The sequence below is a fragment of the Salvelinus alpinus genome, chromosome 35 (genome assembly GCF_045679555.1).
Source record: "Salvelinus alpinus chromosome 35, SLU_Salpinus.1, whole genome shotgun sequence".
Classification (NCBI taxonomy): Eukaryota; Metazoa; Chordata; class Actinopteri; order Salmoniformes; family Salmonidae; genus Salvelinus; species Salvelinus alpinus.
The window spans coordinates 9,104,182-9,121,471 of NC_092120.1; the positions used below are offsets into that span (position 1 = coordinate 9,104,182).

The 17,290-nt window shown below is 39.7% G+C and overlaps 1 protein-coding gene across 1 annotated transcript; it reads left to right on the top strand.

Moving 5' to 3' along the window:
• Nucleotides 1-194: 194 nt before the first annotated feature.
• LOC139564305 (ectonucleoside triphosphate diphosphohydrolase 3-like) lies at nucleotides 195-17,015 on the top strand. The gene is made up of 10 exons (XM_071383718.1): nucleotides 195-305; nucleotides 2,768-2,887; nucleotides 4,708-4,825; nucleotides 6,705-6,864; nucleotides 7,169-7,328; nucleotides 9,622-9,852; nucleotides 10,555-10,818; nucleotides 10,935-11,045; nucleotides 11,808-11,945; nucleotides 15,351-17,015. The coding sequence occupies exons 2-10, from the start codon at nucleotides 2,771-2,773 to the stop codon at nucleotides 15,540-15,542; spliced, it is 1,491 nt and encodes a 496-aa protein (XP_071239819.1). The 5' UTR covers nucleotides 195-305; nucleotides 2,768-2,770; the 3' UTR covers nucleotides 15,543-17,015.
• The last annotated feature ends 275 nt before the right edge of the window (nucleotides 17,016-17,290 follow it).

The window sequence follows — 17,290 nt, forward strand, 5'->3', positions numbered from 1 at the left end:
GAGAATGTGTTCTCAGTGACTTACCTAGTTAAATAAAGTCTGTTGTGTGATAGATTATCTCTATTGTCTATTTCTCCTAATATAAATTAAACAAACATCCACCGCTTTCTTGATATTTGTCTTCTCAGATGGGAAGGGCCTCTGTTGGGTGTTGCTGGCCTGTGCTTGAGGCCCCTCCTTCTTGGAGTACAAGTCTCCTGGCCTGTTAGGCTGATCAATGAGGAATGAGGAGCTGTATTCTTCAGAACACTTACTTATGCTCTGCTGCTTCCAACTGACGAAGGAAGGTCCACACTCACTCTGAGGTAAGCTAACAGATCTACTCATTCATTCAGAAAAAGACCAGGGAGGATGTATTGTTATCTGCAGGGTAAGATACTGTGTGAGACTACTCATTCTGACCTTTCATATTTAAGTCTATCATTTTTCTATCCGTTTTTTTGTGTATTGCAGTTCATTTGAGTAATTCAGTGAAGGTAATGTAATAACGATCAATTAATAATAACAATACGTTTTATTCCAATTTTGTATTGTCCTTTGAAGGAATACACCTTCAAACCATACTGTGTTAATTAAGCAAATGTTGAACTTTAAGAGATTAACAAAATGAACATGCATGTTTAACTAGGTAAAGAGGTGCAGAAGGACAGGTTTTGTCTTATTCCCAGCACCACAGCAAGAAACACTGTCTTGGTGTGCATGTTCTCATGGAACTCTTTAACCGTAGCAAGTCATGTGAATAAAAACATAGCTGGGATTGTGCCTTGCCTTGGGGTGGAGACTACTCAGTAGAGACGGAGTGTAGTAAGGTGCTTGGGGCACAGTGCCAATAGGTTGGGGTAGGTCAACATCTCACCCTCAGACACTGAAGGCAACATGATACATAGAAAGCAGCAGTATAATACATTCTCACTGTTCCCAATGAAAGATTATTGGTTAGTTAACCTGCTGAATTCGATATGCATTCTGCTTCAGTATACACATTTCTCCATGTAAGAATGTGCAGGACAGTTAATACACTGTGGTTTGTATTATTTCCATGTAAGAAGATGAAGTGAATGAAACAACAACGTGTTCTGAATCTTAATTCATTCGAATCAGTGATTATGTAAGCTCTTTCAAAACAGGTATTTGCTTTGTGTGTTTGATTTTGTATTGACACTGTATTACCGTTAATTTACCCAGACATCAAAACTATCATAACAAACAGAAGGGGACAGATCAGACTGGGTGTTCTATTCAGTCTGGTTCCCTGAAGCGTTACAGATTGCGCAATAGAAATGTAACGGTAATTTCAGAGACAGAAGACATATGCAGCGTTTACCGTGAATGCAGACTCTGCTAATGTTGGAACTTTGCCTTTAAATTTCATTCACGCTGTAACGCTGAACAATGTCGATACAGATTGAATAGAGCCCTGGGTCTTTACAGCCTGTTTAAGAATCAGGCCAATCTTAAGTGGATGGGGGCAGTTAGCATAGATGGCATTATAAAGTCCAGGGTGGTGTGTATTCTTATCTCTATGTAAGAAGATAAAGTGACTGAATTATGAATATGTGTTCTGTTACTTAATTCATTCAAATCTGTGATTATGTAAGCTCTTTCAAAACAGGTAGGCCTGCTTTGTGACCTCGCTTTTGTGTATACTCCATATGGTGTTTGAGGAAGTAAAATAATATATTTGTTGTTGGCTACTTTGCAGTCATCCTTGACATAAGGATGCAGTTACACTAGTGGTTACCAAGATGGTCTGAATTAAAAGGTCAGAGGTTAGGACTGTAACCTTGTATGAAACTTCATGTCTTTCAGCAGGCAAAAACTTAAGAGTTGAGTGTTTTTGGGGGGACAATATTACCACTGCACTACATTACATATCAGATCGCTATGCAATTAGAAAAGGTCTACAGCAGGGGTACTCAACTCTTACCCTACGAGTTCCGGAGCCTGGTGGTTTTCTGTTCTATCTGATAATTAATTGCAAGCACCTGGTATAAATCAGAAGGGAACAATGACAAAATACAGTGGAACTGGTTTCGAGGTCCAGAGTTGAGTTTGAGGGGCCTACAGTATCCTTGTAAGAAAGAACAACAGCCTTGTTGTTAATTTAACATTATAAAACATCCCTTACAAGGTGTGAAAAACATTGGATTACCTCTGAGTCTGTGAAAGGCTTCAGCTCTGGAAATAGCTCCCACAGAGTCTGTCATCTCACAAATGACAACTGTGACCAGTGTGTTGGTGACAGAAACAGTCACTTTATGGCTAAACTAGACCACTGACAGTCCTGTAGCTGATGACACAGCGCTCATGTCCCAAATGGCATCCTACTCCCTGTATAGTGCACTCATTTTGATCAGGGCCTATAGGGCTCTTGTCAAAAGTAGTGCACTATGTAGGGAATAGGGTGCCATTTGGGACACAAACAATAGGTGATGACACTGACACACAGAAGAAAGAGATACTGGTGATATAATTGCTGTATTTATCAGCAGTTGCAAGCATGTAATTACTGTGTCATAACGTTCTCAAAAAAACAAGTCAAAACAAAAAACAGACAGTGTATTTAGCTTATCAACCAGCTTATTATTAGAATAAGGTGTGCTAGATTATAGGGTTGGTGCAGAAACCTATAGGATGGTAGCGCTCCAGGAACAGGGTTCAGCATCCCTGCTTATTGCATTGGGGTTTGTTCAGTCTGTGTAAGGCCTGGACAACATGATAAATGTCAAATGTCAACGGCTAAAACATGCTGTCCTCTGCCCTACAGGAAATGGCAGGCAAGTTTTGGACATATCTAGCTTTCTTCTTTCTCCTGGCTAGTCTGGCTGTCATCATTACTATGTCCGTGATCCAGGGTCATAAGCGTGTCTTTGAGTCACGTCTGAAGGTAAAAACAACAAGCACATTCCTGATCCTTCTCTTCTCAAATAGCTGTATTGACAGTGTGAAGCATCTGCTAAATGACTCAAATGTAAATGAATTACCTCGTATTTACCCAGACATCAAGACAATCATCACAAACAGAAGGTGACAGATCAGACTGGGTCTCTACAGCCTGTTTAGGAGTCAGGCCAAACTACAGTGAATGGGGGCAGTTAGCATAGATGGCATTATAAAGACCAGGGGAGTTTGTATTCAAGGCAGGTTGGTGTTGGGGAAACATTTGCTCCAAGTGGGACACACTCGAAAGGAAGGACAAAGGGACTCTTGACTAGTTGACTTGATACAGCTTTGGGTAACAGGGTTAATACATCATTTCCTATTAATAAGAAGATGACTAACGTTTAATAATTCTGTGAAATGAAAATCAATCACCTTTAGTCAGCACACCAGGTCTATATATGAGAAGGGAAAACTAACTTCAACTCTGCAGGAACTGAGACTCTGAGGTTAGTTCAAATAGTATTTGTTTTCTTTCCAAAAAATGTAGCTTTATTTAATCTTGCTTGACGCACTGGAATGGTACTAATGGAAAGTAGTCCACAAAAGTGCAAACCCTGCCCATCTAGCACTACAGGGCAGGCTCAAACAAACACTCAAAGATAGCAAATACTTGGCCTGTTTGAATCCATGTCTGGGTCTGGAATGTGTATTATTGCTGCCTTTTTAATTTGATTAGGATCCCCATTAGCCAACACCAATGGCAACAGCTAGTCTTACTGGGGCCTGACACATGACATTTACAATTTACATACATTTAAAAACAATAACATGTAGTGTGTGCATGTGTTTGCATCTATCAGTACATGTCAGTACATACACACAAAAAAATACACACAATCAGTCCTTTTGGACTGATGTGAGGACAAACTTGAACCAGAATCTTGTTCCAGGGGGCAGATCAAAACATTTCTATGGATTTGTCTTCATGCCTGAGTGAGTGTTTCCTGTGTTTACAGAGTAGCTGCATTTTTTATGTATTTACGTTCTGTCCCTGTTCTCAGCTTTATGGAAGTAATAATCACATCATAATGGAGTGCAATCATTATGCTTCTAGTCAATCAGGAATGTAGTGCAATAATTGTGTGATAATGATGAGGTATTTGATGGACTGTACTTTAGGGGATAGTGGTTGTTTACCATAACATACATAATTGCCTTTCATTATATAACGATTATGTGCGTGCCACTGCATCATTTCTTCATCTAATAGAATCCTCCTACTCTTGGACAGCAGTAAAGACTATGTTTTCACTCCTTAGGTTCAGATCCACTATAGCTGTTTCAATTGACTTTGACCAGTTTCGTTGCAGGAGGGAAATAATCCTGCAGCAGGAGGATTTGATCATTCAAAAAAAGAAAAACGGATCATTTCTAACAGGAAATTAGTTTTGATAGGCTAGAGTAGGCTATAATTTAGGTGTAGCCTATGGTTGCATTTCAGATACACTTGTATATCGTAGTAGAGATCAATATCTATCTTGTGTTATTGAGCTATATAAAACAAAGGTTGTGTATGGCTGTATTTCAGATACATTTTTGTACATATGAATGTCGCAGTAGTAGGATCTAAGGTAGTAGGACATTTATTCTGTCTGGTTCTTTAGCATTTGAGCGAGCGAGAGAGAAAGAGAACTGCGGGTTTTCAGTGAATTAATCACAAGGCTCATCTGCAACAACAAAGTGATCAAATGAAGATAAACCATCTGTATATGAACTAGCATCTTGGATATGTAGTGTGATTTCCCTGCTCTCCTCTGTGTGCAGTATGGCATAGTAATCGACTCAGGCTCCTCCCGCTCTACTATGTATCTGTATCAATGGCCAGCCGAGAAGCAAAATAACACTGGAGTGGTGAGCCAGACACTCAGATGCATGGTCGCTGGTGAGTCTGCATGTTTTTTAATTTTATTTTATTGGCCCAACCCTCTTCAGAGGACTAAAGAAACTTTATTTTCACAGCTATTTTGTGAAATAGACATTTTACATATATGCACAGTATTACAAAAACTGAAATATATGTTTGGGATAAAGACATACTGAGACATATCCGGTGTACATGATAGTGTTTTCGGTCCTAACTATTATAGAGCATATGCTTTTAATCCCACCCCTCAGCTACTCTCAGCCCATCCCATCTATCTCCGTACACCACCCTCTCTTGATTTCCATATGACATATATTTTTCAACTGTGCTGTGATGTCTTACATCAATTCTGAACCTTTCCAATCGCATAGTATCCACAAATTGTAAGTTAAAGATTAATATATTTGCTGAGAGTATTATTATATTGCTGATATATTGACTTTTGCTTTCCAAATCGTCCAATGGTGCATTTTGTAGGGTTCATTTTAGATGAATGTTGTGATTTTTCAGCCTCTCCTGAACCTGTGACCACAACAAGCTACATGGGGGCAAAACCAGAATAAATGATCTAATGATTCTGTCTCTTCGCAGCTAAATCTGCAGAGCTGAGATGGTTGTATGCCTCATATACTGTATACTGTCTAACATTATGTTGATGGCAAGAATGCTGTATAATAATTTACATTTAAAAACAGTGTCTGTATGTTCATAATGAGATGCAGTGTCACTGTTGAGTCTGCATCGTAATGTGATGAACCCGACACATTCTCACACAGGTCACAATCTTTTCCTCATATTTTTGTTGTTGTTGTATTTTACCCCCTTTTTCTCCCCAATTTCGATCTTGTCTTATCGCTGCTACTCCCCAAAGGGCTCGGGAGGCAAAGGTTGAGTCATGCATCCTCTGAAACATGACCCGCCAAACCGCGCTTCTTAACACCTGCCCGGTTAACCCAGAAGCCAGCTGCAGGAAACACTGTACAACTAACAACCAAGGTCAGCCTGCAGGCGCCCGGCCTGCCAGAGCGCGATGAGACAAGTAAAGCCCCCCCAGCCAAACTCTCCCCTAACCTGGACGACTCTGGGCCAATTTTGCGCCTCCTTATGGGACTCCCGATCACGGCCAGTTGTGACACAGCCTGGGATCAAACCCAGGTCTGTAGTGACACCTCTGGCACTGTGATGCAGAGCCATAGACCGCTGCGCCACTCGGGATGCCCTTGTACTCATCTTTTTTATGAAGATGCAATAATACATTACTTTTTGGAAAAGGACTTGCATGTGAAATGCACTTATCATCATACAGCCTTTCAGTACTGTATGTCATACTCCTTTTATAGACTATGTTGAAGGGCAATTCCGCCACTTTCCAACCTCATATTCATCATCTCCAGCACCAACAAGTCTTAATATGTGAAAAAAAGTGTGTTTCTATGATATGTGGTTAAAAAGGTAAGAAGAAAGGTCCTAAAATAACGCTTCTCTGTGACATCACATGGTAGGATTAAAAGTTAAAAAAACAGTGATTTTCAAAACCAGCAACCTAAGTTTCTAGACCAAGGGAGGGTCTTTTCTTGCTCCCACGTCACTGCGAACCTCGTAGTGTTTGAAAATAACAGTTTTTCACTTTTGATGATGTCATCGGGTAGAACTTTTTAACTTTATAATTTTTTCCACAAAACATGTACTATTTTCACAAATGTTGAAACTGGTCTTGTGCTGGAGATAATTAAAATGTGGTGGAGTTGCCCTTTAAGCACCTGGTTTAAAAGCACTATACATTTAATCCAGTGTTGTATAGTGATGCAGACATGCTAGCGATCTAGTGCATCATTTGCTTGTGACTTTGAGAATAAGTATTGTATGACTCTGAGCTCAGTCTGATTTGATTCCCTAGGCCCTGGTATCTCGGATATGTTAGTTGACAATGCACAGGACCAACAGTCCTGGGCGTCAATCAGAGAATGTATGAACAACATCACAAAAATCATCCCCGCAGACCAACACAATTCAACCGTCATCTACCTTGGGGCAACTGCTGGGATGAGACTGCTACAGTGAGTTGTGGGTTTGTCTTCCTCCAGTGTGAGCGTACCTCACCAATCTTCTAGGTATGGAGTCCTTTATAGTCTATCTGGCTGACCTATCTCTGTTGTTGCACTTCTGGGAATGGATCTATGGTAGATACAGAAGTAGACGTGTGCATGCGCACACATGCACACACATACTGATCCCACACACAGAATACTAATAGGTTTTACACCATATTTAATCAACCTTCTGTAGGCCTATTATTGATCTCTAAATTCTCTACTGTGAATAATATACAAGCTCAAAATCTATCACTCTCTTGATTACAAGTTCACAGAATGAAACAAAATCCAATGAGATTTTAAGGAACCTGCAGAACTACCTCCAATCTCTGCCGTTTAACTTCCAAAACGCCTCCATCATGTCAGGGGACGAGGAGGGGCTGTACGGCTGGATCACCGTCAACTATCTGATGGGAAACTTCCTGGAGGTACATTACAATTTTGTATTAACTTCAAAATCTTTATAATTTTAATTTTTAAATTTTATTTCACCTTTATTTAATCCAGGTAGGCAAGTTGAGAACAAGTTCTCATTTACAACTGCGACCTGGCCAAGATAAAGCAAAGCAGTTCGACACATATAACAACACAGAGTTACACATGGAGTAAAACAAACACACAGTCAATAATACAGTAGAAAAATAAGTCTATATACAATGTGAGCAAATGAGGTGACATAAGAGGGGTAAAGGCAATAAATAGGCCATGGTGGTGAAGTAAATACAATATAGCAATTAAAACACTGGAATGGTAGATTTGACAGTAGATGAGTGTGCAAAGTAGAAATACTGGGGTGCAAAGGAGCAAAATAAATAAATAAATACAGTAGGGGAAGAGGTTGTTGTTTGGGCTATTTATAGATGGGCTATGTACAGGTGCAGTGATCTGCGAGCTGCTCTGACAGCTGATGCTTAAAGCTAGTGAGGGAGATAAGTGTTTCCAGTTTCAGAGATGTTTGTAGTTCGTTCCAGTCAATGGCAGCAGAGAACTGGAAGGAGAGGCGGCCAAGGGAGGAATTGGCTTTGGGGGTGACAAGTGAGATATACCTGCTGGAACGCGTGTTACGGGTGGGTGCTGCTATGGTGACCAGCGAGCAGAGATAAGGCGAGACTTTACCTAGCAGGGTCTTGTAGATGACCTGGAGCCAGTGGGTTTGGCGACGAGTATGAAGCGAGGGCAACAACTTCAACTACCTGGTGGGAAACTTCCTGGAGGTACATTACAATTTTACATTAACTTCAAAACCTTTACAATAACTTTAGAATGACCTAAATAACTCTTAGGCATATGCATATGTACTGATGTGTGGGTAACAGTCAGTAATGTGTGTAAGTGTATGTAGGAACTCATTTAAAAATGTGTGTAGTTCTGTTCTTGAGCTGTTTTTGTTTATTGATGTTCTGTATTATGTCATGTTTTATGTTTTGTGTGGATCCCATGAAGAGTAACTGCTGCTTCAGCAGGGGATCAAAAATACAATAAAAAATAATGGAAATTTTAACACAAAATCAATGTTTATACAGTATATGTAAATGTAAGGGGTAGATCAGCTTTAATATTGCATATAGATTGTGGTTTATATCAGTGTAATAATTATATGGAAAGTAGAAATCAAAACTGGATGGTTTTGAAGGAAAATATATTTACAAAAATAATAAATAAATATATGGGGGATTGGAAATGATGCAGACAATTATTTCCAATCCCCCACATATTTCTTTCTTATTTTTAAAATATATTTTCCCTCTTTATTATTTGACTATAACCCTACCACCCCTCCCCTAATTGACGTTAACTAATGGACAACAATACTTAGGCTTCTACTTCCAGCTTATACATACCATATGCATTTTACGGACACGGTACAGTTTACATCAGTTATACATCAGTTATCTTTTATTTTATACACTTTTTACCCTTCAGCTACCCTCAACCCATATCATTTATTTCTGAAAACCATCCAGTTTTGATTTCTATTTGCCATATATTCTTTAACTGCGCTGTGATGTTTCACAAAAGTTCTGAACCTTACTATTCTCATAGTTTCTTAAAGATTCATTTTTTAAATAATTGTTCCATTAAATTATTGATCAAATGACCGTGGCTTTTCATGTCACCCAGCAATGCTTTTAGCAGAGTTAGCTTTAGGTAAATGTTGTGATTTTTCAGCCATTCCTGAACCTGCGACCAAAAACAAGCTACATATGTGCAGTACCAAAACAAGTGACCTAATGAATCTGTCTCTTTGCAGCAAAATCTGCAGAGTTGGGATGGTTGTATCACCAATGCATTCTATTGGTTGCAAGGATTTTGTATAATCATTTAAATTGAAAAACTCTAAGTTTTGAATCCAGCGTTGTTTTGTATACCAGTTAATAAACCATGTGCTATGGAATCAGCACATCAAACATCTCTTCCCAACTATTTTGCAACCTGGAACTGATATCTTTTTTAATTGATCAAAAAAGAGTTTGACCAACTTTGGTCTTCAATGCAGGGCCGACAGACAAGTTCCTTAGCTTCTACAATGCTTAAAATAAGATTGTTTTGCGTCTCTATATTGAACCTTTTTGAGGGCCATGTATGAAGCGAGCTATTGAACCCTTCAATATTTATTCTAGCAGTGTAGAGTTTTTATCACAATACAGTACAGTTCTTATCATTGTGTTTCATAAAGATCATAATTGATTTGAAAACACCAATCTATCCTCTGGTTTGTAGAGAAACATATGGAATATGTGGGTGCGGCCTGCCGGAGGGAATATGGTGGGTTCCATGGATCTAGGAGGGGCGTCCACCCAGATAGCGTTCACCCTCCCAGATCCCAACGCCCGGGGAACAGACATCATACGGGTCTCCCTTTATGGCTACGAATACAACATCTACACTCACAGCTTCCTGTGTTATGGGAAGAACGAGGCAGAGAAGAGAGTCCTTGCTGCTTTAGTGAAGGTACTGTGTAAAGGAAATTTGGGTTTACTTCAAATACTATTTATTTTCTTCCAAATACCTGATTGGTCAAGCCTGGAGTGCAAAATGGGCTGGGTTTGGAGTTTTGGGACTATTCCAGCGGTAAAGTAGTTGAAAGAAAATAAATACTATTTGAACCCAGAATCTGTTATGATGTCATCCCTCACATTCATTCCTGGCAGCATTGTCAACATGATGATGATGATGCTTTTATACTTAGCTAAGTGCTGTTTTTTGTGTAATTAATGCAATCCTTCTGGCTAAGTCCTCAACACCCATTAATATCTAATTACCACATCCTAAGAAATCTGAGGACACCTCATTACCTTGACACTTTACTGTCTCTCGGAGATGAGGCAAAGTGCATTATGGTATTAACCGTATTGATCTGTCCATTTCTATATGGTTTGCTTTGCAAGCTTGGTCGAAAAGTGTCTGTTTTGCTAGGATGGTAGATAATGCATGCACAACTGAAGACAGCCATTTTGAGGAGACAACAATGTAAATAGTGGTCCCACTTTACTTATAGTTGTTCTTATACCTGTGTAGCCTAGTAACGCTGTAATTACTACAGTAGAAAAGAGGTTCAAGCTCAGCTATTGATCCTTTGGATTCCTTCTTCATGAATGTTCAAGTGACATACTGTAAATACTTTTACTGTGCTCTCTTTGTCTCACTGATCAGAACTCTGAGAATGCTACACATGTGATCAACCCCTGCTTCAATCTTGGTTACAACATGACTGTGTCGGCTGAGTCCATCTTTGGGACTGAGTGCATAGAAACTCCTGCCGACTACGACCCCAAGCAGATGATCACCCTGAAGGGGTCATCAGACAACGGAGCCTGTAGGGACGTGGTGCAATCCATATTTGACCTGACCTCCTGCACGAAGAACTGTTCCTTTGACGGAGTATACCAACCATCCGTGGGACCCGGGGACTTTCTGGTACACGCGTACACGCACACAGACAGACAGACATACTGTATATATAGGGCATATTTTGCAGTTATCCAATAAATATTGTGTCTGTCTGAGCTCCTAATGTGTGTTCCATCCCTCAGGCCTATGCTGGGTTCTTCTACACTGCTCAGGCTGTTGGGCTGAAAGGCATTTCACAACTGAACCAGTGGAACTCCTCTACCTGGGAATTCTGCTCCTGGGACTGGCCCACCGTGAGTCCATGTTGTTGTTGTAGTTGTTGGTGGTGGTGGTGGTAGTGGTCACTCTGCTCCATGGACTGGACCACTGGGAGTCCTTTTACACTGGCAGCTACTGATGTAGGATCTTAATTTGAGCCAGTGTGCTACAGCAGGAAAATAATCCTGCAGCAACAGGAAATGTGAATTATTATGTGGATTATAATTAATGGTATTTTTTGTAGGGGTTTATACTTTTTTCGTTAGGGCAAATCAAGTCTGAAATTTCAAAACTAGAATACACTACAAGTTTCTCAGAACTCTGAAGAGTGATCAAATTAAGATCCTACATCTGTACAGCAATTTTCACATTTATAGCTGTGACAGAGAAAGGGAAGAGCTTGACATTAGCTAAAATAGGGGTAAATAGATGTTCTATTTAATGATGTGGGGTAAGCTTACTCCTCCTGAGAAAGAGTGGCCATGCATTCCAGGACTATTGGGATCTGTAGGTATATAGAAAAGTGGACAACAGGTTAACTGTACTGTACCATCTGAGGTTAATTTATGAGGACCTTTCCTGGGTGGTGTTTTACATGGAACTACACACAGACAACAGAGACATATTTTGTAAGACAAGGGTGCTGTCCAACAATTATCAAGGTTATTGCAATTATTAGATGGTTATTGTACTATTAGAAATGTATCATTAGAAGAAATGATTAGAAAATTGCCTCAACACATGGAAAATGTAATGGATAGACAAATGGAATGTTGTTTTTTTTTCTTCTTTTTTAGCTCACGCTAAAAAAGGACTGGATAACTGAAAAATACAGAAAGTCCTACTGCTATTCAGCTCATTACGTCCAGACATTACTTGTAAATGGCTACAAGTTCAATAAAGACACTTGGAAACACATTGACTTCCAAAAACAGGTAAGTGTGGCAGAATACAGCCAGGTACCTTGGAGGATCCAAACACATGCTTCCAAATGAAACAAATGTTTTTATGGTCATATACTGTGCTGCAAAAAGAGAAACCAATATAAATGGTGGGTATACTATCATTAACAGAGGTCAAGATCTTGACAAGGAAGCGGCTAGAATCGTTTCCTATGCCCCCAGGAAATGGAAGTCCAGACTGGAACTTCCAGCTGAAGTCTTTGTCTGTTAGACTCAATGAAGTGTAACATGAAGTCTTTCTTTCAAAATCAAAGCACAACACAGACTGGTTACAGTAGCTTGTTTGACATTATGAAAAATGGGGTATTTGTCCCCCAAGATGACGATTCTCTGTTTTTCATTCTTACAAACAAGCGAGCTACTGTCTCTCTGTCCTTTGTGTTTTGGGTGTCAGGAGAAATTGATGCCCTTTGTCCCATCATCAGAGGGGGTTGAAAGACATGACTTCTTCAGTGGAAGGAAAGACAGATTTTAGAGTAATTTCCCCCTGGGGGGCATAGTTTGCCTCAATTATTTATAAACGGCAATCATTCTTCTAACTTGTAATGTTCATTATTCATTGTTGTCTTTCAGCCTTTTCCAATAGACTATTGATGTTAAAAAAGAAGGCAGGTCGCCCTTGATACAAGTCAGTATTCCATGTCCATCCATGTCTGATGACGTTGGGAGACGATGTGGAAACCGGCCACTAGGGGCAACAGTGAGCGCTGTTATCTTCAATTAGGTTTAGGTTTTGCTAGGGCGTTGTTGACGGGGATGGCGGATGGGCATAAGCATCTATAACTTCGAAATTTGACGTTTGAGAAACATGGATGAACTAATGTCTAATTCTGATGTGAGACTGTGAGAGCTTGTAGCAAAAAATACATGATAGAGGATGCCAGAATTGGGAAAAGGGTCAGGATTTCTGAACTCCAAATCGACCACTAGCCCCTACTCTCCTGCCACTCATGTAGATCAGAGAGGATTGGAAAGGTATAAGTAGTTGAGGGGTTGGGTTAAATGCGGAAGTTGAATACATTCAGTTGGATAACTGACTAGGTATCCCCCTTTCCCTGTCTTGTCTGTCCCCTAGGGTGTAGGAGACAGTGGTATTTAAAGGTGGGATTGCCAAATTTAAAACTTTTTTAAAATTAAGAGTACATACTATTTTATTGGACAATATACAAATGTTTTTTAAGAAAGATCATTTGAAAACTACAATTTTATTGAATAAATGTGTTTATTGCTTCTCTTCATTTTTATAAGAGAGCTGAACATTTCATGAATTGAAGGTTATTTGTTGATGTGAAAATCAAAATGTACCAATTTTAAGGTTGTATCATTAGATTTGGGGCGGGTTGGGATCGCCATAATTTCTAACTAAAAAAATGGGGCACCCAGAAATTCCTCGTTCCGGTCCTTGTTTTATCATCTCTTCGTATGGGACCCAGAACTTAATCGAGAAGCTGACCAAAGAATTTAGTTTTGGGTTAACCAAGATTAGGGTTTAGGGCATGGCAGATTAGGATTATGGTGTAGGGCAGGGCAGACTAAACTGGGGCCCGTGGGCCAACGTTTGGTTTGACCCGCCAGAATATTTTTTTTAACTTAGTCAGAGTTAGAAAAGTAGAATACACAAGGTGCAATTTCGAAATTTGGTAGTGCATTAGCAGTCTACAGTTCTACTAGTAATCATCACCAAATTAACAACCGGGCACACAGGGCATGTGCCCTGGAGCCCTGACCTCTAGGGGGCCCCCATTGATTTTGTTAGTCACTCAGAAAACATATGAACATGGCATAAGTCATGGAAAAATGTGTAGAACGGCAGGAAATTCGCTTTAAAACTGCAACAACAAAAAACACCTCATAGCAAAATGTGTAGGATTGCAGGATATTACCTTTTGAAACTGCAACATTTTCTCAACGTCCTATGGAAACATGAGTAGAATTGCATGAAAATTGTTTTAAACCTGCCACATTTTCTCTACACCTATGGCAAATGTGTAGAATTGCAGAGAATTTACTTTAACACTGCAACAAAAACAAAAAAAGAACTACCAAGAGGGGTGGCACTAAAATGTTTTGCCCACGAGGTGGGTGGGCCTCCCAGCCAAATGTCGATTAGGACCCCCAAAATGGCGCTTCTGTCTGATGTTTTCCTGAAGGTTCCAATACCTTTCTGATGCATTTCTGTTACTTCCTGCTGAAAATACAAATTGTTACACCTTTCCTATTTTCAAGTTATGAGCCTTATGAACATACAGACCGTTTCTGTGCCACAATGGTTAAATTTTTTCATTTATCTTTAATACTGGTAATAAGAATGTGTTGATAGGTGTCAAGTTATATGGCTACAATTTGATTAATGCTTGAAGTGTGATTTTATGATTGCTTACTGAAAAGTTGTTGTTTAAATACCCTAAAAAGCTATTGTTTACCTTTTATTTTTTAAATAGATAATATCTATTTGTTCAGCCTGTGGACCATCACTCAGATTATATTTTGGCCCACCAAGCCCAAAAGTTTGATCACCCCTGGTGTAGGGGCTATGGTGTAAGGCAGGGGTTCCCAAACATTTTTGGTCCGTGATCCCATTTTGATATCAATAAAATGTTCACCACCCCATCATGCAAAAACAGTGATGTAATCAACGGCCAATATTAACTTTTTAAATAGGTGCTATGACAGTTTATTACAAATCAGTCTGACAGAACTTCAATCTGAAGAAAGTATAGTTTGAAGTGGCTGAGTTGCATCAGAAAGGTATTGGGAGGTTCAGAAGATCATTAGGCAATAATGTTGTATGATCTTCTGTGTAGAAAATAACACATAATTGATGTTCTTTTCCCCCCACTATGATTTAGTCTTGTCCACTCTGTTCTAATGAGGCTTGTGGACATTGTAGAGGGAAACAGACACATACGTGTTCCTGAGAGTCTCATCTTTCAGTGATGGGGTCATAATATTTTGTTAAAACAGTTAACAAGTTAAAACAGCTTAAACAGTTCAAAAGATAGAGCCACATGTGTAGGCAGAAAACAGAAACCACTCTGTTTATTACAACCACATCTAGCGGCTACCGGAAGTTACTGACACAATAAATCAAGCGACCCAGGTTTAGTTTCACTCGCGACCCCATTTTCAAATCAGGAGATCCCTAGTTTGGGAAACACATGTCTGTTTTAAGTGAGTCTGTCTGTCTTCAAACTGTCTTGTCAATCCTCTACTGTCTGGTGTGCCCCCTAGGGGTCGGCAGGGGGGCGCGGGGGTAAAATTACCCAAGTGAAAAAGTCTGGGAACCCCTATTCACAGGTGTAGGGGCTAGTGGTCAATAGTCTGTTTTAAGTGAGTGTCTGTCTGTCGCTCCTCAAACTGTCTCTCTGTCCCCTCCAGGTACATAACACAAGTATAGGCTGGAGTCTGGGCTACATGCTACATACATCCAACATGATCCCTGCTGAGGCCAAGCTGGTGCGTCTGCCCATGGCCAACTCTGTGTTCGGTGGCCTCCTCTTCCTCTTCACCGCCCTCACCATCGTCAGTGTCATGTTCCTGGTCATCAAGGCTGTGCGTGCCTGCTACTGACCACCACTAGAGGGCAGTGTTCAAATAACAGTTACACCTAAGTTTGCAAAATTACAGTAACTTTCCCAAAATGTGTTTTTTCCAGAAATCCGGGTTGGAAGATTCCTCGAATCAGGAGGGAATGAGCAGGAAATCTGGGAATCCTCCAACTGGGATTTCTAGAAAACCTTGGAATTTTGGGAAAGTTACAGCAGTTTTTCATCCCTAGTTACACCCGATGGAGGAAAGTGCTTCTGGTCCCATCCAGACACAGTTACAGCAGGCAACAATAGAACATGGACAGGTGGAAGGTATTATCACCAGATATTATCATCATCAGATAAAGAGATTTAACAGGATCTTAAAGCCCACGTGCAGTCTTATTCATTTTATTTTTTAAATCATCACTATATGTCTAATAAATCACTGTGTGTGTTTATTTCATGAAAACTCCTAATATATTTGCTATTATTTATTTTCCTGAGCCTCCTTTTGCCATTGAAATGCTCAGTCTGATCGTGTGGGTGTGTTGATACAAATGTAAATATATTTACATACACAGCCCTGATTGGCAGATAGGATTGTCTAGACTCTAGACTAGAGCCTACCCCGCTTACCCTTTCAAAGTAGGATGAAACATATGCAAATAAAAGTTGACTCGTCATTGGTCAAAATAATCAGATTGTGATGTCATACTGTGGGCCAGAAACTCCCTCCCACCTAAACAGTATTGTTTTGACCTCAGTGTAGAAATATAATTTTAAAATATAGGGAAATAACGTTTTGACTGCACTGCCCCTTTAAGCACTTACAAATGCATAACAAATTGGAATTCGTAACATATCATATGCATTGCAGGGGAATAAATAAAACATTTTGCAAAAGGTATCATATCATACAAAATGGATAAAATTGTACACAATTGTGCAACATTTTCGGGGTATTTCGGGGTACTTTCAAAACTACTGGCTGAAATTATACAAAACATAATAATGTATTTTAAGCTGTTTAAAGGATCTCCATTCCATGTGTTTGTTTGAGTGTTTTCAGTGAGAAGATACACTTGGGAGTCAGTAATGCATTATAAGATCTTGTTCACTACTTTAGGCTCATCCCAAACAGACGAATGAGACAATTCTAAGAGATTCAGTGACTTCAAACGCTCAATTGGTCTTTAAAGTATGGTAAAAGAGAAGTATTAATTGCATAATGAACTGGTGAGCAAAAATGATCGCCGTTTGCACTAAGTCATCAGCTATACAGTACTGTAGATCAGGAGGTTGAATGAAGGTTGAAGGTAGCATGGTAAACACCTGAAATGACTAAAATCTCTTTATTACATATTTTGCTGGATGGCATGGCATTATCGGTTATCTACCTCCGAGATCTTGCATGTTTCTCGTCTGATGTACTATATCAGCAAATCCTTGTCATGCAGTCATTTTTTGTTGGTTGAATGTTCCATATTAACAATAAACTGAACATTACCCATGATGTTATCATCTCCAGACTCCAGCTAGTTATATCTGTGTCCTCCCTCTTCTTTACCTTACCTAGCCTACTTCCCCCTGTAGACTTTATGTATGTGTTCTGATTCTCCACACTTGTGTGCACTTGTATTTTCCCCTTCAGAAGGGTGGAGATTTGGGATGCATTTTCCTTTTTAATCCGTTTTTGACTGCAATTCAATGTGCCCTAGGTCAACAGCTACAGTACCAGAAGGGGGCAGTCCTTGACCATAAAGATTTACCTAGTGAGCCAAGAATTGA

Excerpts from the sequence above, each read along its gene's own strand:
- LOC139564305 (XM_071383718.1), top strand. The coding sequence starts at position 2,771 with ATGGCAGGCAAGTTTTGGACATATCTAGCTTTCTTCTTTCTCCTGGCT. Across the intron at positions 2,888-4,707 it reads TCTTTGAGTCACGTCTGAAG|TATGGCATAGTAATCGACTC; the intron begins GTAAAAACAACA and ends CTCTGTGTGCAG. Across the intron at positions 9,853-10,554 it reads TCCTTGCTGCTTTAGTGAAG|AACTCTGAGAATGCTACACA; the intron begins GTACTGTGTAAA and ends CTCACTGATCAG.